This window comes from Branchiostoma lanceolatum, chromosome 8 (genome assembly GCF_035083965.1).
Source record: "Branchiostoma lanceolatum isolate klBraLanc5 chromosome 8, klBraLanc5.hap2, whole genome shotgun sequence".
Taxonomy (NCBI): Eukaryota; Metazoa; Chordata; class Leptocardii; order Amphioxiformes; family Branchiostomatidae; genus Branchiostoma; species Branchiostoma lanceolatum.
The window spans coordinates 4,881,885-4,903,744 of record NC_089729.1 but is presented as its reverse complement, the minus strand read 5'-3'; the positions used below and the strand labels follow the sequence as shown (position 1 = coordinate 4,903,744).

Here is a 21,860-nt window from a genome sequence, read left to right as displayed (position 1 = left end):
AATAATCCATATCGACTATTATCTGGCAAGTGCAGCTGTGGACCAAAATCAACACTGCTTTATCTCGTTATAGATACATTTAGGGCATAGATATGGTATGCGTACATTTAAAAACATATAGACTAAAGAAAAGCAAAAACGCAACGCTATCAGTAAGTAGCAAAATTCACCATTACCATTTGCGGATTAAAATATTAGTACTTATGTTATATGAAGTAAAATAAATCTATCATGATGACTTCTCCTTTTGAATCATGCGCTATGTTATATATTATGACAGGTAAAGTCAATCTACATATCATGACTTATCCTTTTGATCTTACTACGATATCAAATGAGAGCTGTTCCCTTTATGTTTAAGTATGTTCAGGCTGGTGTAACTTTCATCCACATCCCGTCCTTAGCGCACATAACGACCTGCATCTCTTTCTGCGCAGGACGAGTCGGATCGACTTCAAAGACAAACCTGCCAAAACAACGGACAGAGGAGGTGTCATTTATACGAACAATAACTTTTTCATTGAACCGATGTATTCTCCCAAACGATTCAGTCTGTCTAGTCACTACCCTTAATATGTCACAAAATTGCCCAAATAGGTCTCTGAAGATAACAGACACATCATGATTCTTTGTGTTGCTTTGCTTACATGTATGGTGTAGATAAATGTTATGGCTGGCATATGCATATTTCATTTATCCTTTCATATGAAGAGAAAATGGTTGTTTCTCTTACGTTGATGAAGGTTAGACATCCAGGTCTGACTGTCTGACTTTTCAGAATTTTATCCAGTTACTTGAGTAACTATTTTTTGGCGTAGTTTCTCTTACGTGTGTATCAGCCTTGCAAGTAGCACCTTCGCTTCATTCAGTGCAAAGTTCTGACCGATGCAGTTCCTGAACAGGGGTGACAATGTGATGTTACCACTCAAAACACATTAATCTTATGTTCGATTATTCAATTATGCCATAATGATAAGAAAGAAATGAACTGTATAAGCTTGTAGAAAACTTATTTCCCTACTTCACACATTTAAGCACTGTACAAAAATTAATATTCCTAATGCGACTAGACAAACCTCCCATTGAAAAACACGTCTGTTCTTTTATATCTACTATAACTGAAAAGCGAGGAGAAGTAGAATTTATCTAATGATAGTCATATTCTTTTTGTATCCGTTAACTGTACTTGTTTTGTTTTGTTGTGACCTGTACTTAGCCAAGTGTGGCAGAAATGTGCAATAAAGGTCTTCATTCATAATACAGACGATTGGCATATAAGATAGATAACAAAAGAATGGCTAACCTCTGTCCTGCAGAAAACGGCAAGAAGGCATGAGAGTCTCTGTCTTTCACGCGCTCAGGACGAAAACGACTCGGATCAAACTCCTGTAACGAAATAAACACGGGTACTGTGCAGGTCATCAAGCTATACGAAAACGCGCTGAGCTAAAAATATGAGTACAAGAAAAACCAATTAAAGACTGAATTTTTGGGATATACGGCAGTGTTGAATAAAAAAAAATACCATTAGCAACATATTTAATTTGAAACTTGGGGAAGGATGTAGGAAATAAGAAAGGTAACTTGACTACCATGTCATCAACAGAATGTTTGATCTTCAGAGCTTATAAATTAACAGCTCCCGATTATCTTGGCCTACAGAAGCTTATGCACCTCTTGTAGACGTCTGAAGGGACCAATGAGTGGCTATACCATGTGATCGGGTCCCCAGACCGCCGGGTTATGGTGCAGTCCGTACAGGTGTATGGATACATCAAACCCCTTTGGTACAGTAACGCCGTCAATCACAGTGTCCTCCAACACGCTGCGGATGATGAGGGGAACAGGAGTGTGAAGCCGCATGGCTTCTTTCAGGCACATGGTCAGGTAAGGGAGTTTGTGCAGGTCTTCCCTGAAATGGCATTCCAGTGAAATAGTAAGGGCATATGCGTGGATGTTAGTCTGTATAACGCAAACTCCACCTGTCCGGGGGTTTCTCTCCCCTCCCTCTTGGGTTGGGAGCCGATTACAGGACGGCGAGCGGTCACAGGAGGCTTGATTGAATTCAGGCTACGTGGATGTTTAGAAATGCAAAAAGCATGAAATTCGCACATTAACCTGGTAACTTATAGAAATTCATAATTCGCAAGAGACAACCGTACTTATATATCATAACTTATCTCGTGTAAGCACCAGTCATCCTCTGTCAAGGTGAATCATACTGCTTTTTTTTCTTCCGACTGAAAGTCCAACGTTCTATCATAACCTCCTTTAAGAGCTGCCTGCACAACGCACACGTGTAGCGCACTGGGTTCACAGATACCACTATTCGGTCAACACCATGTCTGATAATGCCAAACAACTTTTGATTTTACGTGGCAGTTCCATTATTTCTTCTAGCATTAACTGTAATATCATGTTAGCTGTCCATGGCTATGTCTTAGCAACTAAACGCTTTTAGTTATACATGTATGTGTTCTTTTACTTTCTTTTCCGCTGGGGGGGGGGGGGGGGGACTCACATCAACTATTTTACTCCTGTCATTCATGTTTTAGCGTGTTGTCAAACATCTCATTTTCCATACTGTACAAGTGGCGGCTATAATATAAGTTATGCACAACTTGAGTAGGCCTCCACTTTGTCTTTGGTCATGTATCTGATTCTTCTTTGAATAAACAAAAAAGATACCACTAAAGGATAATATGTTGCAAGTCCAGGCAGAGTGGAATTGAAATACAACAGAGAAAACACCAATTCGTGCTAATTGTAAAGAAGTGTGCTTGATGTAGTCTTACCAGTGAATGGTGTCATCGTCCCTGCCAGACAGTAGATGGTTGACTTCTTCCCGCACCTTGTCTTGATGACGCGGATGTTGAGCCAGGGAGTACAGGGTCCAGGAAAGGGCACTGGCAGTCGTCTCATGCCCTGTTTTAAAACCATCGTATATAACGATAACAACTGAGCGATGTAATAATAGGAATCTTGAGTTTTGTATAATATTCTATATTTCATGACCTTCCTGGTTACCTCCGCCTATATTGCTCTTAGTTAGCCTCCGTTGCAGACTCCTTCTGGTTGTTTTCTTTATCAGGTTACATTTTTATTATCTTTTTTTCTCGGCCAGCATAGCAATAAGAAAGAAAATGTAATGATAAATCTAACTTGAAATAGAAAACAGCCGGAAGGAGGCTGCAACGCTAACGAAGGCTAGCTTGTAGTCATTATCGGGGCAAATGTGCACTATCATTTGCTGGGATTGTTATGAAGGTTTGTGAAGGATTTTATGGAAAAATGAACAAAGATACATGTAAACAAAGAAGATGGAATATCACCAGCAAACAAGAAGGTGTCCACTTCTTCCCTGATCTCCAGATCCGTAAGTCCAGTACCGTCCTCGTAACGTGCTGACAGTAGAATGTCGAGAAAGTCCAGCCTGGCCTTCTGTTGAGAACTTCCGGCGTACTTCTTGATGTGAATAAACAAATATTTGCATCTATATTTACGTACTGTTTGTATTGACAATAATCGTCACCTGAGTTCCGCTTCCTAAAATGCCTGTCATGGATCAGAATGTAGTGTTCGAAGCAGAGCATTAGTGAATGCAAACAAGTGGTTCTAATACGTTTGGAGTGCACCTCTCTATAGTATTGAGTAGGGCGACATTTACTAGTACTTTGTTTAGGTAAGTAGAATCATCTCCACTTTACTCACGAGTTGCCGTCTCCTCTTTGTAACGATGGACTCCGCCGTGTCGTGCATAAGTTTGCAGAAGCGAATGTATTCACGCCCACCGGGACTGAGCCGGTAGTACGCGGACTTTGATAGGTGGTATAATGGTTGGCTGCACACAGGAACATGAAAAAAAAACAGTGACTTGTGATTAGTCTCCAAGCAGACCCAACGGTTGCAAAGACCGTATCCAACTGGCAGAAGGAGTTTGTAGTGAAACCGACGGTGCCTGGCAATTTCTCTGGCTGGCTGGAGCTTCTCTGGCTAGCTTTTACGATTTTGGCACTGTGGAGATCTGCTTGGAGATTAACTTGTGATGTTTGTGTCTTTATTTCAGCTCCTAATACATGTACAGATTCACACACAAAATAACGCTTCTACATGACGCTTAAGGCAACGCGGGTCAATTGAAATATTGCAATACGCATAATCCTGTGATTGAAAGGACTGTCGATCGTTAGTTTGTTTGTTCGTTTTATTCAGATCTCCATTAGTGTTTAATCTTAACAATTTATACAATAGTCTTCCTGGAGTCCGCCTACAATTTTATCAATACAGGAACAATACAACTTAATCAAATACAGGAAGAACGAAAAGCAATACCAAACGACAAGGATGTAATTTTTCAACTTAATTGAATGAACTGAACATAAATGTAAACAGATCGTTGTCTGTAATGTAGTTACTGATAAGACGTAACTTGATTGGCTGATTTCCAGCGGCCTTTGCGACTTTACCAAAACAAGACATTTAGGCCATTTCCTGATGTTCAGTGGCCCAAAAGCCCCAAATCTCTGGTTTAGCAGAGTCGATCCAAGGCATTAAGTATAGGCAGCGGATGGCTCTTCGTAGGAGACTGGTGATTAGATGCTTTATATGAGTGCTGATAGGTTGATGTTGGATGAAAAGGATGACTTGATAAAAAAAATCTACAACAGCAAATTATACTTACAACGCCATCTGGAGAAACAGTAGTTTTAGTTTACGAATTGCTGCAATGTACTCATTCTTGGTCCTGAGGAGGGGAGAAAGAAGGAAAAGTTGGCATATTGAACTCTTCCTCATCAAGCATCTCAGCACATTCCTATTCCAGAATTCACATTCTATAACATAAATGTCAACAGAAGATAATGATGGTCAGCCCTCAAGAAAACTCTGGCTTAGCGTGTTTTAGGGAATATTATACGAATTTATGTGTTGTTTTCGTTAATCATAATCTGTTCATTCGGTATGTCTCTTTTTAATGGGAACCCGTTAGAGACTTGATTTGATTGGATTTGATTGAAATTGCAAACAGTACAATACACGTGGGCCACAGGCAGCTGTTGCTGGTGTCGTGGCCCACACACAAAACAATACACAGCACATAGACTACAAATACCAAAAGTCGATAAATGCAATCTAAAAAGCAGCATGATCAGATATAACACAACTATTGCTTACTCCTCTGACATCTGTCCCCCTGAAAATGCAGATTGTAGGATGATTTCGAGGGTACACATGCTGGCCTCTTGGAACATCTCGAAGACTTCACCTTTTTTGGCAGTCTCTGATAGCCTGCTCTGTGGAAGCACAGAAAAGCTGTGTCTGTCCGCATAACGGCACAGTTGAGTACATTCTATGCTTGCAAGTGGTACAAAGGTTTCCAGTCACTTCTATCGGAAATTGCGTTGCATAAATCTATAGTAAAATCATATCTCTTAACAGAATAAAGGCAGTAACGATGATAACGTTTTTAGATTTTTTTAATATCACCATAATTGATGGGCACAACAATTATCCTCAAACTCAAAGAAATGAAAGCATCAATCTTATCATCTTACTATCATGTCCGTGGCCCCCCTGTTGTAGACGCTGACGTACTGTTTGAGGACGTCAAAGTGAAAGGCAGGCGTGAGGAGACGGCGGTGAACCTTCCATACGTCTCCGTCACTCAGGAACAGGCCGTTACCTGGCAACGCGATGAAGTGCATACCAGTGGTGATTCAATTATTTCATATCGATTTCATAAACATTCCTAGATATAAGTGGCATCCATGTACGAATGACTGGCTTGTCGTTTACATATCTCCTTCTCGACCTTCGGACCCTCTATTTGGTATAATCCTTATGGAGTATGTCTATAGATATTAGTATCCTGAAACGGGTCGACCTCACGATCTTAAGTATTGTCAAAAGTTAAGCGCAGATGCAAGATGATTCACAAGGTGAAGCTGTTTCTTTTTTGAATTTCAACCATCTATTTTATCTTAAAATGCATAGAAGCATTTTACAGAAAGGTCACATTTTAAGAATGTATTTTGCACATGACTGGGTCACATTTTGAGAATGCATTTTGCACATGACTGGGTCACATTTTGAAAATGCCTAAGGAGCGTCTCCCAAGATTTTTCCTGGGCTGGACTCCAAACCATGCGAATAAATCCAAGGGAAGACCCATTAAAACATGGCTAAACAGTGTTCTTGATGCTGTTAAGAGGACAACCCCCACCCCCCCATCTGAAGATGCAAGACATAGAAAAGATGGTCCAGATTGGAGAGGAATGGTACGCAAGAGAGGAAGCTATAGAGACTCTGACGCAGGCCACTCGACCCACCGACGTTGAGGAGACCTTATCAAGTATCAAGTAAGTATAGAAGCAATTATCCGCTATAACAGAAATACAAAGGTAAGAACTCACCTAACCATGATCGCAGAGTGGCGTAGTCATCTGACTTTTTGCCTATTAACATATGGGATACATGAAAAGGTGAACAAGACTGGGGTAACATCAATTAGTTCTGCATAATGATGATGAATTCAGGATGAAAATAAATGTTGCTTCTGCATGTCACCATATGTAATGGTGAGAATACCATATGTATTATCTGTGTTTTCGAGTGTTCCAAAGTAAGTTCACATGATATAAATGTTCCTTATACATCTGACAAGAAGTTTGTCTTTGATATGTCATCCCTGTAAGTGAATAAAAGTTACAAGCAAGATTGCGTTAAGTACTTTGGATGTGTCAGGTCATTCTTATAAACAATATACAATGTCATTGACATCTTGATTTTGTTCCGTGTCACAAAAACAATGAAAAACAACAACATACTTTTGGATTTCAGGAGCTGCCTGATGGTCTCTGGATGAGTTACTTGGATGATAGTTAGGATCCCTGCCATCCAATAGGAGTGAGCCTTTGGGTTCTTCTCCACAACCTCCCGTATCACTGACAGGTACTTCTCACCAAAAGTGAGATCAGTCTGTGTGTCATACAAGTCGGTCATGTTGTAAAATGGTGTCCTTTCAAACATTTCAAAAATATCTTTCTTAAAAAAGTCTTCATTTAATGTATTTTCAGATACTGATGAGTAGAAAAGATAGCTAAGGTACATGTACTATGGCATGTTGGATTCACTGTCAATGTCAATGACACTAGGTGTTGTTCGCGTGCACATATACAAACTAAGCTCAAATTTACTGTTAAGAGTCGATTCGATTAAAATTGATGTTAGAACGAGGAATCTATAATTGAATAGCTAATGTAAACTACTTAGCTATTCAATTATATCTATCTATCTATCTATCTCTCTCTCTCTCTCTCTCTTTCTATATATATATATATATATATATATCATTTTGAGCGTTACTATTTTTTTCGGGGCCGTCTCACATAAAGCCATTATGATAGTTCCCAATCTCTTCCTGAGTCTACCAGTACAGTACACACCCCTTTCCCACGACAGTAGTCCTCCGAGAGACTGATGATTAAACTGTGTATTGATATGCCATACATTTGATACCTTTGTAATTGTAAGAATCGAATGTTTCAGACGTACCAAGTGATTGTTACCGTAGAGCCAGTGGTAGGGAGGGGAGGGGAACTTGCTTCCCAGACCTATAAAGTCCTCCCGGAGCCTCAACAGAAACTTAACGACCACAACCAACACGTAGACAAGTGCCGGGAGGAGTAGCCCGATGAGAAGGCTCATGGGGTCGTTAAGTCCCACCAGGCTGACCATCTCTGGACATGTAAAACAAACATTAAACACGTGATTTTCTTAGGTGACAAAGAGCAAACAAACGGTGACAAAAAACAGACCACGAATTCATCCATTTCTTGATACGTACTTCGGAAGTTGACGTTGTTTCGCATGCAACGTAATATCGTTGTAACATTCATGGTGATGAGTTATAGGAGTCTGACGTATGTAGGGATTTGGACAATATATCAATGCTCAGTTTTCTGGCAAGCTGGTAAATAAACCTAATCTGGTTAAAGATAAACTAGCCTGAGTACCAGCCACCGTAGTGGCCGCTGGCTCAATTCTTGTCGCTTGCTAATCCGTGGTTAGCAAGCGACAAGAATTGAGCTAGCGGTCACTACGGAGGCTGGTACTCAGGCTAAAGATAAACTGCTCCGGACAATAGATGTTGGTTTGCCCAACTCTACATAGGCTATGTATTCTGATTCCTGCAGACCTACATGGATGCTATTTTCTGTATACAAGAGCATGTAGAGAGAATGTAGTCTCTACCAGACTAACCGGCCGGCTATGGGGAAAATCACTGTTTGCCAGAGGAGTTTGGCCATGGAGGGTTTCATTCGCAGGCACATATTGGACCCTCTCTCCGTAGCCGACTCCCTTCATACAATTCACTCTATTTGGCTAATTTCTACTATTTCCCCAGCGATCAGCGGGGCCTGGTGGAGGCTAGAGAGAATGCCAACCTTTCCTTTGGCGCCATGTAGTTCATAGAGCCCCATAGCCTCACATACACAGGTGTAAACGTACTTATGAACAAAACCAGATACACATATATCTACAAATCCAAGTAAACTTACCTGTGAAGTGATTCAAATAGGATCTATTCGAACTGGTAGGCTGTGGATGTGTAATGTTGTACCGTGGTGGGACAGCGTGGGAGAAGACTATGATAACAACCACGCGTGACCTTTACCCTCTGGTAAAACAAATCTACTACTAAACAAAGTACTGAAGGCTGACCCACATAGATATCAAGTCACTAACAAAGACACAAAGTGTTGGTATGTGATGTGGTTATTTCTAAATTCATAACCTTGCATGGAAGGAGAAACAAAAATTTAGGGATGATTTCGAAAATCGTTCACAGGTAAGGAGTAATTTATCAGCACAAAAACTTCAAGATGGATTATATGTTACCTAGTCTACCTACCTGTAACAACAGAAACACTACTAAATATTTCATCATAGTATCAATAGTAGGCAGATTATGAAAAGTGCAGTGCCGAATTAATCCACGACTTTATGCTATTTAGTAGTAAAAAAACGGCAAAAGCTATTAGCTATGATGGCACATTGTTTTAAAAGACTTAGCATGTGCAGGTAATGACGGATTGGTGACTTTCTGTATTTGTTGGCAAGTGAGACGCGTTGAATACGCCTTCTTGCGACATACACATGCATGACATGCAAACGTAGTTACCAAGGAGGAGTAGGAAAGGAAAGGCTCAGTGGGTACGGAGGGGAGGGGATTTCGATCCGTATACAACATACAAATATACATTTTCAAGTGACAGGTCCACCCAACTCAGACAGGGACCTTCCGCTGTACTAGTAACGTTACATCCTAGTTCCTCAGTCTACAGGTTCTTCCGGGTTACGCGATGTACATGTATTTACAGTATGCAGTAGCCGATGGACCAGTCAAATGCACAAACGTGAAGGGGACATGTTCAATATGCTATATTTATCACTCCTCATGTCATATTTCCCCTCGCCTCTGACTGGGACATCAAACACACCGTCAAAGTATTTTATTATGGATAAAATGCTAGCAAACCCGAGAAGCAATGTGTGAATAAAATTTGATTGTCCAATACTCTTTCGGTGCCTTTGCGAGAAAAATAGAAATGCTCGCATGTAACGTTACAACTTCTTAAAACTTTCATGTCGCCTTGTCCATCATGATCACAACTTATGCAACGATTTATACAAGATCAAAAAAGAACGATTATATCATTCTGTAGTAGATAATGAGTTATGATCAAAAATTCCCTCTTTCTGTATGCCGTTGGTTTGACCCTATTCATTGTTAAAGATGACGTGACACGGAAATACCCGCCGGCACAGAAGTCAGAACTGTATCTGGTGGGTATTTCCCAGAATCATTGCTGTTTCACTTTCGGACCAGTTGTGTTACAGTCTTAATCAACACGGGCACAGATCCTGGAGTTAAACTGTACAACATCACATGTCAACAGTGTTTATACACGGACTGCCTCCCAGGTAACTCAACTCAAGTTTCAGCGTCTGTGCCTTAATATTTACTCAGTCCGTAACCTTTGTGTGGTGTTTGACAACAGCAGCTTCGCAAGTCCATGTATTAAAGTATGTATGTGTGTACAATTAGGTGAATGGACGTGGCTACTGGGTAACTTAAGCCGAGATAAGGAATATCGTCAATGCGGAAGATCATTAATTAACGGTAACCGTCTGAACGACGGTAAGTAGTTGGCATACTGTATTAACGTATTCAAAACTCGGCACACAGTCCGGGAGGAAATGGGTGTAAAATAAGTGTGATTTTGTAGGGTTTCGGTGCATGAGTCATACATGTATAGTTCTGAATGAAGTAATTGTTTTGAAGGATAAGTATATTTCGATAGCCATGTATTTGCGATTGTTTTGTAAAACATGATAGTAAGCGTGGCATAAGTAAAATATGAACATTGATTGCAGCACAGAGTACATGTCTGCTATGAAGCAAAAATGAAAACAAAACAAATCATAACATTATATGCCATGATTATAATGAACTATAAAGTCTTGTTGATAAATTCCAAACCTTTATGATCCCCTAATGACAAGTACATGTATGTGATTGACAAACCTACACTGCTTGTGATGCTTAGACTGGGACAGAACGTAGAAGACAACATAAAAAGATCTCATTGACAATCCATCTGGCATTAGTGACATCATTTCAGTTTCCTTCGACCTGTATTCTCCCCTTGACTTCCTCTGTGTGCCAAGCCCACAGTTTCTATGATGATTCACTTGCCATGTAATTTGCTTGTATCACCAAATTGTCTACATGACATGTTGCATAAAGTCAATCTGAGTCATTTCTTGATTGCCTCTTTGTACATGTTTTTTCAGTGATTCACAATTCAGCCGTGATGTCAAAAGAGGAACTCCAAGAACTACTGACTAAATCAAATATCTCATACATTATGGTGTCATGTGAAGTGACTTGACCAGCATCATATACAGACAGGCTGAAAGAACATAGCAAAGCATGGATCAGGAATCTCCTATGGAAGAATTCTCCCCAGTTCAAAACCAGGAAACAAATCTCCTGGAACTAGACCTGACTGGGAAAGATTTAGACCACATCCCACCAACAGTTCTGCAGTGCACAGAAATTGAGGTTCTAAAACTTTCCTTTAACAAGCTGAGGACTTTGCCTGAAGGCATTTCAAGACTGGCTAAGTTGAAATATCTATGGTTGGACTTCAACCAGTTTGAAGAGTTTCCTGAGGTTGTATGTGAACTGACTTCATTGGAACACCTGTACCTCTCACAGAACAAACTAAGACATGTATCACCAAGGATTGGACAGCTTCATAACCTTAAGGTGCTCTTCCTCCACAAAAATGAACTGACCAAACTCCCGAATCAAATATTCCATATCACAAGTATCGTTGACCTCCATATCTCAGAAAACCAATTAACTGAGCTATCTGAAGATATTGGATGCCTAGAGAACCTCACCATGCTCCGTGGTTGGAACAACCAAATAAAGTGCCTTCCAGATTCAGTTTGTAGGCTGAGGAAGCTCAAACTTATTGACTTTGCCATGAATCAAATTCAAGTGTTACCTGATGGCTTTGGTACAGAAATGTGTGGGGTGGAGGTGAGCCTATATGGCAACCCTTTAGTGCAGCCTCCCTTCGAGGTGTGTAGTCAAGGTATGCAGGCCATCGCAGATTACCAAGATCAGCTCGGCACAGCAGAAGACTCAGTCGACCCCTGTCTTAAGATGCTAATTGTTGGCGAGACCTGCGGCGGTAAAACAAGTCTCAAGAATGCTCTCGTACTGAACAAGTCTCAACTCGTAGATGTGCTGAGCAGGACTCATGGCATTGAGATCACACCCTGGGACACTGGTGATGAGATTAAAATCAATGTTTATGACTTTGGGGGTCATGAGGCATATTTCTTGACCCACCAGTTGTTTCTGACAAACAGTGCACTCCACCTTTTGGTGGTTGATCTCAGTGGCTATGATGAAAGCAGATTTCAGGTGGAGATTGGGAGGTGGCTGGACATGCTTGCAGTACGTGTGCCTGGAGCCATTGTCCGAATTGTTGGAACTCACATTGACAAGATGTCATTGGAAGAAGTAGAGGCAAAGTCTTCTCTGATCAGTGATCAGATTGCAACTTACCAAGCTGACAGAGATGCCACACTGCAGGCTATAATAGAGAAACTTGAGCACAGTATGGCCTCTCCAGCTGAAAGGACAAACCCCTGCAATATGGAAACAAGTTTTCACGAACTGAATGAAAGGCTGGAAAAGGCAAAGAAAACAGCCTATCAGAAGCTCCGTATTGCACAAACTGTGATTCCTGTCAGTTCTGCCTCAGGACTAGATGGCATAGAAGCCTTGAAGGATGAGATTGTTGCCATGGCATGTGATAGCCACTACTTCCCAGAGCTGAGAAGAAAACTACCCCGTAGCTGGGTCATCCTGGAGAAGTTGCTCAGTGCAAAGCGTACCGAGACAAACTGTCCACTGTACATAACATTAGAGTCCTGCATGAAGATGGGAAAGAGTGCAGGACTCCTCACCCAGTCCTCCCTGATAAATTCTCTGAACTACCTTCACAGAACCGGAGCTGTCCTTTACTATGAAGCCTTGCCTGGGTTTGTCTTCCTTAATCCGACCCGCCTCATTGAAATCTTCAAGGCCCTCCTTAAAGACCATGCCGAGATGAAGGCAGAGTATTTCAAGATGTCATGGCTAACAGCAGTAGGACGGCAGACGATTGATGACGGCTTCACTCATAGGGCAATTCTTCCGCACAAAGTTGTCTCCACATTACTGAAAGAACACACAGGGCAGAGTAAAGAGGGACTGGAACTGTTGCTAGCACTGATGCTGAACTTTGGCATCTGCCACATCCTACCTGTGCCTGACGAAAACTCTCCTGCCAGGGCATACAGTACACCAGGCAGAATGTACCATTTCCCTTGGTACCTCAGAAGGTTGAAACCCACCGACCTACAATGGCCAACATGTCCACAGGAAGATGAGGAACACATTGAACTTGTGTGTGAAATGGCAATGCCAAGCCCCTGGGGTTTATTTGAGCGATGGTCTGTACTCTCAACAAGGCATCTCATCTACAGACAAGCTTGGGAAAATGGCATGTATGCCTTCAGCAAAACTGACATGAGAGTTGCTATCATGATGGAACATAAAGAGGAAGGTGGAGCTTCTTCTTTACATGTCACTGGAAGGGGACCAAGAGAGAGACTGACAGCAGTGTGGACAACAGTCAAGAGCATTGTCAGGGAGCTGCACACTCTGCTGAAAGAATGGCCAGGTATTATCAATTGTTCATGGCTACTCTATGAATGACCTTTTCTCAAGATATCTGTCATGCAAGTTAAAATGCATATACAGGTGAAGATGACCTGGCAGAAGACAGGAAGGATATTGTCTTCTCCAATCTCACACATTACTCATTAAAAAAATGTCAACACATCTGAAATCTTTCTTTGAATGAATGTTTGTACACTGTCTGTATCTTGCACAGGTTTGTACTCTGAGCCATTCATCTGCTGTGCCCACTGCGTGAAGACCTGCACAGAGAAGCCAGGATACTTTAGTGGTAAGACAGTATCATTTGTACCTTTAGTACACTTTTAGACTGGTTTGTAGGGATGTCCCATCTGGTAGCAGCCTTTCACTTGAGATACTGGTTCCAATTAGCTAACTGGGAGACCCAGGTTTAAATCCTGGGAAGGGCAGCTCGGTTGGGGTTGCACCCATCTTTCAGAAAGGACATTAAACGGGGATACCGTGTTCATGAAGGTTCACGTTAAGGGGGAAGGGCTAGCAAATGAAGGAAACTTGATACCTTACTAGTATGTTCCAGTAGGCGCTACAACTTAGTACAAGGTGAACAAAAACAATAACAGCCTGATTTGTATTCTAACTTCAGTACCTGAATATGCTGCTCGGCAGGGTGGACGGGGTTCCAGGTGGATGGGCAGGCCCTTAGGATCAAAATGCTAACAAAAACAAATTGTAAGAATAAGTCTAAATCATCATTAAGGATACATGCAAAGAATACATGCAAAGAAACAGACATGACCCCCAGAATACTACAGAACACAATGTTGCAAACTATCAAACTTTTCCTTGTGCAGGTGAGGTCCTTTACTGTTCAGCACCTGCAGGCACTCAGTCTCTACGTTGCCCAACAACCGGTGAAATGGTGGACGTCAACCTTGTATACCCTCCCTCAAGTCCTACAGGTGGGGTAATAGTAGATACTTCAAGTGTACAAGTAAGCAGAGTTGTCCTAATATCTTTACTACAATGTTATGTTTCTTCTGGGATTTGCCATTGTTGAGTGTTAAGAAGCTAACTTTTGTTTCTTACTTCACAATGTTCAAAAATTATTCTAAAATACGCCATAATCCAGAATTCTGCCAGACACTTCCCAACAAGAAATCACCTTACTCATTAATAAATGTCATTTCAGATCAACCAATCAGCAATGGGTGTGTACAGCTGGTGTCTCAGAAGTTGTCCAGAACAAAATGGCGGCCCCTTGGACGTGTCCTTGGTTTGGAGGAAGGTGACATTGAGGCAATAGAAGTGCAACATGGCGGAGATCTGAATGAGATGAAGTATCAGATGTTGAAGTGTTGGGAAAGGAAGGCAGGACAGTCTGGCACAATGTCAACCCTGATTTTAGCTCTTAGAGATACTACTGTTCAGGAAAATTCAATTGCAGATGAGCTCGAGAGAAATGCCTGCCCAGTAAAGAAACCAGTTTAAGGAAATCGTTGGTGACAGTGCAAAGTGTTAAACTGTATATATGTATAGTATAGATATACCATATACATTTAGACGTATGCTGCAATCTGCAATGAAAAGGTAACTGTTACCAGTTATTCATGCATGTTCACCATGTTGCAGTAGTTACAGGAATACATGCAAATTTAGTAATTTATGCAAATGTATAAGAACACAGCATCATAATTGGGCCAGTTTAACTTGGTATGTCCCAATCTAGCTCATCAAAAGTCATTTATGTTCAATATTCAACTGTGAATACTGCATGTAGAACATGCCTCAACTTGCCTAAAATTTCACATTATTGGATGGCTTTAGTGGAGTGTACAATCATCACTGGTGGAAAAGTTAGGAAGAAAATATTGAATGTGGAATGTGGGGGTTAAAGTGTTGCACTATAGTAGTAAGGCACCTTATCAGGACTTGCAATAGCCCAATAATCATGTATTAATATGTACATATTAGGGTAATATTATTATTACTTACAAAGTGAGAAAGTAATACTGGAGCTGTAGAAATTTTGTATTTAAGTATTCCTGTGTTCTATTGCACAACAGCATCTATGATTATGTTCTATTTGTTAACGCACAAAAGCTGCTGCAAAGACAACACAAGTAATTCGGAAGCTCTGAGATTGTAACTTTATTCTTTTCTTCTATCCCTAATAAACAAAGCAGTCACCACTCTTATGTTGTAGTTCAGGAAGTGCATGCAACCTCACATAAGCCTGATCTTATTATCTAATAAATATTACAAAACATCTGTAACATTTTGGTACTTTGTTCACAGAGAAGAGAATTTACAATACAAAAGTATTTGCTTGGAATCACGATCATGTGAAAGCAATATGATACTTTGATGAAGAAGACCTGATCCAACAAAAGATTGAATTTCATCCCTCCAGTTGTACCACAAGCTCACAACCTTTGCTTACTAACACAATGGATCACAGGGACAGGTAGCTGAGATTTCAGGACCCCAAATAACAAACTTCTGCTAAAGCTTTTATTGCTGCACACATGACAAGTGGTCCAAATCCCAAATTTCAGACTCTAACTATTTTCCTTTCGGAGACTTTTCACATTGGAATCAAGTGACTCTAAAGTAATATAGCAACCATTGGCACAGTCTGACTGTATTGTTACTTCAATTGTAAATTTACCTACATGTTTGATAAAAGTGGCTTGGTAGCTTTGGGACACTTTTGCCAAAATGTCTTCTTCTATGGATTCATTGCAGTATGTAAATGCTCAATTGTAAAAGGCCTCTTTTTTTCAATGATTAGTTACTATGGCAATGGTAACTTGTTTATCCATAGTTATCTTGTAATTCTTTGTTAACAGATGTGCAAGGAAACTTTTGGAGGCAGATATATGTTGGGGTCCAAAATCTAACACATGGAACCTTGCAGTAGTCTCCAAGCAGACCTACGGGTTGGCAAAGACCGTATCCAACAGGCAGAAGGAGTTTTTATAGCCAACCCAAGTCTCATAGCCAACCCAAGGTCTGCCAGAAGTCGGTCTGAACAAAGGCTATTAACATCTAATTGTTACCTATTCAAACTGCTTGTGTTTATGAGTTGATTACTCTCCGCCCGCACGGGCGTGCAGGGCCGCGCCAGGTCGGCCTGGCTAGTCTCCAACTGAGACCCAACGGCTTACAAGGCGCGAACCTCCCACTGGGACGTGCGCGGGTGACTGCGCTTGTCCCAGATATCGGTCATAAAAAGATTAGTACCCCGGACATTCGTACGGCTGTTAGCATTACAACGAGGAGGGGCAGCGACGCCTTTATTGAATAGAAATGCTCTGCCCTGTTTGAGTTGTGGCAGACCTTGGGTTGGCTATGAGACTTGGGTTGGCTATAAAAACTCCTTCTGCCTGTTGGATACGGTCTTTGCCAACCCGTAGGTCTGCTTGGAGACTACCTTGCAGAGCCTGTTATGACTGAGTAAGCTTCAGTGCAGACTGGAAGGCTGGCTGATCATTACAAGCCTGCATCCACCTTTTAACATTAGCTGGCACTCCTGCAGCCTGGCCTGTCTGGTGCAGGGCTGACCACATCACCATGTCAGCTAAGGTTAACCCACTCCCAACCAACCAATCGTGCTTCCCCAGCCGAGAGTTCAACGACCTCAGGGACGCTGCCCTCTCCTTGTTGTTACCCAGCAGCACTTGCGTGCCGGCCATGTCGACCCAAGTGTCGATTTCGGTGGCGGTGACGGGATCTTGGGCGTCGTAGCTAGGCTGGAGGATTCGACCCAGATATCTTGCTACGTTAGACTCTCCATGGATAGGGGTCTGGTATGCAGCACTCATCATCATTTGTGGAGAAGGTTTGACTGAAAAAATAAAGATAGCAATGAAATATTTCATAAACATTGACTGCAAGGCCCCTAGCAAGACACCACATTAACTACATGTACGTAGTCCATTGCATCAGCTACAGCGCCACATACACTACATTGCTAAGCTTACAGCTAGACCTAGAGGGAGCCGTGTTTATTCAAAATGGTACATTGCTGTGCTTTTATAACCTCAACATGCACATACATGTATAACAGTAACAAAATGAGAAGAAGCCCACTTCCCAAAATTTCTACAGGATCTGTATCTGTATCTATTAGTATCTAGCCAGCATAACTGCCCTTCAGCGTAGGAGACCAGTTTTGCAGGCACATGGCGCGCCAGCAGCTGGTTATATTACATTAACGACCTGTCACACAGGACTCACACCTAACCTTTGCACATCTAGCTGCAAGCACTGTTTAAAAGCACCAAATGGGGATGCTTCTACAGTAATTGGTGGCAACGAGTTCCATTCTACAACATTTAAGGATCAAGCAATAATGATAAAATTGTCAGCATCGTTACGTGAGACTCTCACCATCTTTCCAAATCAGAGTGATGGCCAGTTGGAAGTCCGTTCTGTTCCTCAGGTCACTCCTGATGCCGTTGCCCAGACACTTACACAGGCCCTCGGGCACGTTCTCCACAGAGGAGTGGACATGGACGGAACCAAAGCACCTGAACTGTTGCTTCAGTAGCTCGTACAGGATGAACAGGGAGAGGGGAGGGGAGCTGGGGCTGGCGTTGATGACAATGTCTCGTACAGGACCTTCCAGCTAGAACATTAAAAGGTACAGTTAAGTCTACAGCAGGGATAACACAATCTTACTTCTACATACAACTACAAGACTTGGTCATCTGCATACTTACAAATGATTTTCAACACCGCACTTTTTGTTGATCACATTACATTTGGTTGTGTCACAGTCCAATATGATGATGATGATGATGATGTGTCACAGTCAAAAAATGGAATATCGTTTGAACCTCATTTCATTCAAAAGTAAAACATTTGCAGATGTATCTGTATGTTGGAATCTTACACTGTATTACTAGTAGTGTGTCTGTGTACATGTGGTCAACCTACTAAACATTAAGCATACAAGGAAATGCACAAATACAACATGTATACATTGTACATATGAACAAATAGGGAAGAAAGTGAACTTCAATATATTTCACAATCTTCTCTACAGGTACAAATTCAATGAATACATCTAAATCTTATGGTACAGTTTCCTTACTTGTGCTTGTCCGCAAGTAGCACCTGAGGCAGTTGCTGACCCCTGCTGCTTTACAGATGCTGGCAGGTGCTGCATCATCGCAGCTACTTCTGCCTGCAGGGCGTCCAGCTCTCTCAGGATGTTCTCCTGCCTCTGTTCCAAGGCATCAAGTGCTTGGCTGCCGCTAGAGCCCTGCAGTAGATAGAAATATATGGCCACTGTTAAGCTAGATCAAACCCTAAGTGCATGGAGCAGTTTTCTGTGGACTTGATTAGTAACCATAACATGCTCTTGAACAGTTGAAGGGCCATTAAAATCCATGCAGGTAGTAGGTATAATTGCCATGCAACTCTTTAACGATGCTAAACAAGGTGCTAATAGCACTGTAAATACTGTAATTAACAAACCAGTTCAGACTGTAATTTACTAGTAACAAGCACTGGCACAAATGTACATGTGATTGTCAACACAGCAATTTCCGTAATTCAAAAATATGGCAGCCACACATGAAGGCATCTGTACATACACATACGACAAATCTCATTTCAACTTGAAAGGTCTTTGAATCTGACATACCTATATTAATATACATGTACTAGCATATTGAGAACTGTACAGCAAGATATACATGTACAAAATGTAGTAAGCAAACTTCTTTCTTTAACAAGTAACAGTGCTAATGCCTAAAAAATACTGATACTAACAAGTTTGACAGTACTGTTCAGTATAGAGCTGTGTACCGGTACACAGTACCGATACAGTATCGGTATTATCAATCAGGTACAGGTCCAAAAATACCGGAAGTTGTAATATCGGTACTGTACCGATACTGGCCAAAATCAAACATATACTTACACTGTTACACTGTTTATACATGCATATATACTTCTTGGAACAGACCACAACATTGCTAGTGCCTACCTCAAGAATAATAACATTTAAAACAGGGAGTGGGGTATAATTCCATTCACAAAGCAACACTTGCGTCCCCGACAAGTGCCCATTCATGCCCATTCATCACGTTCCAGCCCCACTGTGTTTCTCGGGAATTCCCGGAACAGTTCAAGTTACTTAGTAGGGTAAACATCTCTTTGTACTGTAAATAATGTTCCAACATCAGAATTGTATAAGTGCACAATGCACTTCAATATAGTAGATTACTTTGTAGACATGCATAGACAACAGTGAGTCATAATCTAGATATTGTAATTGTCACAAAAAGTTTTAAAGCAGTGTGCAAAAACACACTGCTCCCCCTGCAAACAGTATACCCAACTCCCAGGCAACAGTAACATATGTGGCACGTGAGCTAAATCGTTGACCACGCCTCCCAGACCTCCCCAGACTCCAGCAAGCCCAGTTCTCCCTGGCAACACCCAAAATAAACACACGTGGCCCATGCTCTGAGACCATGGCCACGCCTCCCCAGACACACCGGCGCCGGGTTCTGTGGCTGACTCTGAGGAACTAATCAGTGCTTTTGTTTCACAAAAGGCAACATTGAAGCACAAACGGCTTGGGATTTCTCACCCATACTAAGAAAATTATGCACTACATCTCCCACAATGTATATTTTTTCCCTTCTGTATTATCAGACAATTTACTTGTTTAAACACTTGTGCTATAAGTGAGGTTTCTTTTGATGTTGGGGATTGGTGACTTTGTGAGAACTGAAAGTGAAACTGATACCGCCTACTATCATGCCGCGGCCCATAACTGTAACAAGTTGCCGCCAGCACTTAGCGATATGATTGGTTGAAATCAGTTACCGGCCTGATGCAATCATTTTTCTGTGGTTTGATTGGTCTATTAGTAGGGTAGCTGCATTCTACTGTATTCATTACCTGTCAGTTTTGTTTTCATGCTAGCCTGATCAGACTGGTAATTTGACATGCCCGTTCCAAAGTTTGGGAACATATGACAAAGAGCATGGGGGAAACTGTCGGAAACACAGCAAAATGTAAACATTGCAATGCCGTGGTTAAATGTAGTGGAGGCACTACAAACTTGTCTTAGCACTTGTGCCGTTCAAACATGCTTCTTTCATTGTTTAAGATCGACCATAATTTTAACTAGTAGTTCAGGTACAGATTCAGGTCCGGACCTGTACCTGAACCTCTGTACCGGTACCTGTACCTGTACCTAAAATTTTTTTAGGTACACAGCTCTAGTTCAGTACAGTATATTGAGCAGGCTAGATCTACTGGACAAAGACCATGTGCACTACTGCCATCTCTAAAACAGCCACAATGAAATATTGACATCATCATCAGTACAACATGCTGCTAGGCAAAAAAGCTGATAGCTATTTCTTACAAATTCAAATTCCAATGCAGAAACAATGGCAAACACCAAAGTGACTTGCAAGAAACACTGTATTTCCAATAGGAAAAATTGTACCATTAAGGGCACTGTCATAGTCTTTGTCCATGTCAACTCTGCAACGTACATAATTTTCTTATTTGGGGCAATACTGTCTGCCTTGTGCTTTCTGTTGGGTTTGGGCTGTGGTACAGGGAATATCAAACAGAACATTGTCATTGACAGAGTGCAATGATCATGAACTTGATGGAATTTCAGCAAGCATCAAATTCAAAACTGTTAAGGTAGCCTGCATATAGAAAGCTACATGTGCATTTAGTATCAGTAAAAATCAGTATGCTATGATGACAACTACAATTTGCATATAACTCCTAGCAGGGGGTTCTATATGGTGTTTGACGGGATCGGTCCATTACCGTCGAAAAATGGTTTGCGTTCTGTTTCAGTCTAATTACACTACATTTGTAGGCGCGTGAAACTCAAGGGATAACTGTGTAGCTTATTTTCGTGCAGCTTTTGAGTGCTTTTAACATGTAATTATCACGCAAATGTGGTAAACAGTGGTATTAAATGTCAATATTCATAAAGATTACAGCAGCTAGAATATTTCTAGTTTTCAAGCCACATAAATTGCTCTGGATGCCTTAAATACAAACAACATTTATAATCATACAGACACTTTTCCAGAATTTTTGTAAAAATTATGGTCGTGTTACAACCACAGTTAGGCTGCAGCGCTCTTACAACACTGTTTCAAATCTTGCATCACATAAATGTTAGCCCATTTTATACATGTATGTACCAGCCAGCAGCTGTAACATGAGAAGCCGGCATCTGACCAGGATACATACCCCTCTCTGGACACTTTGCGGGCCGTCTTCTCGTTCTTTGTGCACATTCTTCATCTTGTACATGCACTTTGGGAGCTCTATGTTGTTCAAATCGTCTAATTTGTAGTACGGTGTCGCTTTGTACATAGGAATTCCGCTCATACTTCTGTTCCCCCGCTGCCCTACTTGGTCTGACAGAAACGTGGCTGAAAGGTCAAAGGTCGACACTTACTTCAACTCTCGAAAAATCTCGCGTGAGTATATGGTATTAGGATAAGCGTGCTCCTGAGAAAGCGGTAGTAACGTGTGCTCTGATTGGTTCATTTGTACCCGCCGAAGAATT

The 21,860-nt window shown here is 41.4% G+C and overlaps 4 protein-coding genes across 5 annotated transcripts; 1 reads left to right on the top strand and 3 right to left on the bottom strand.

Moving 5' to 3' along the window:
- Positions 1–812: 812 nt before the first annotated feature.
- On the bottom strand, positions 813–3,562 carry LOC136440514 (leukotriene-B4 omega-hydroxylase 3-like). Its single transcript, XM_066436565.1, has 6 exons — positions 3,533–3,562; positions 3,333–3,465; positions 2,796–2,925; positions 1,714–1,912; positions 1,304–1,386; positions 813–894 (listed from the first exon to the last, which is right to left on the bottom strand). The coding sequence occupies exons 1-6, from the start codon at positions 3,560–3,562 to the stop codon at positions 825–827; spliced, it is 645 nt and encodes a 214-aa protein (XP_066292662.1). The 3' UTR covers positions 813–824.
- A 116-nt stretch (positions 3,563–3,678) lies between these two features.
- LOC136440513 (cytochrome P450 4F4-like) lies at positions 3,679–7,973 on the bottom strand. Its single transcript, XM_066436564.1, has 7 exons — positions 7,552–7,973; positions 6,825–6,975; positions 6,411–6,452; positions 5,553–5,680; positions 5,173–5,291; positions 4,682–4,744; positions 3,679–3,841 (listed from the first exon to the last, which is right to left on the bottom strand). The coding sequence occupies exons 1-7, from the start codon at positions 7,732–7,734 to the stop codon at positions 3,679–3,681; spliced, it is 849 nt and encodes a 282-aa protein (XP_066292661.1). The 5' UTR covers positions 7,735–7,973.
- A 1,822-nt stretch (positions 7,974–9,795) lies between these two features.
- On the top strand, positions 9,796–16,048 carry LOC136439717 (malignant fibrous histiocytoma-amplified sequence 1 homolog). 2 transcript variants are annotated; one of them, XM_066435265.1, is made up of 5 exons: positions 9,796–9,984; positions 10,858–13,310; positions 13,524–13,598; positions 14,140–14,247; positions 14,478–16,048. In XM_066435265.1, exons 2-5 carry the CDS (start codon positions 10,997–10,999, stop codon positions 14,774–14,776), a joined length of 2,796 nt encoding a protein of 931 aa, XP_066291362.1. In that variant the 5' UTR covers positions 9,796–9,984; positions 10,858–10,996; the 3' UTR covers positions 14,777–16,048. The 2 variants fall into 2 exon arrangements, with proteins under 2 accessions (XP_066291362.1, XP_066291360.1); XM_066435263.1 differs by having other exon boundaries at positions 9,796–10,078.
- On the bottom strand, positions 15,413–21,856 carry LOC136439750 (aminoacyl tRNA synthase complex-interacting multifunctional protein 2-like). The gene is made up of 5 exons (XM_066435313.1): positions 21,539–21,856; positions 18,387–18,557; positions 17,681–17,918; positions 16,722–17,135; positions 15,413–16,198 (listed from the first exon to the last, which is right to left on the bottom strand). The coding sequence occupies exons 1-4, from the start codon at positions 21,677–21,679 to the stop codon at positions 16,735–16,737; spliced, it is 951 nt and encodes a 316-aa protein (XP_066291410.1). The 5' UTR covers positions 21,680–21,856; the 3' UTR covers positions 15,413–16,198; positions 16,722–16,734.
- Positions 21,857–21,860: the final 4 nt, after the last annotated feature.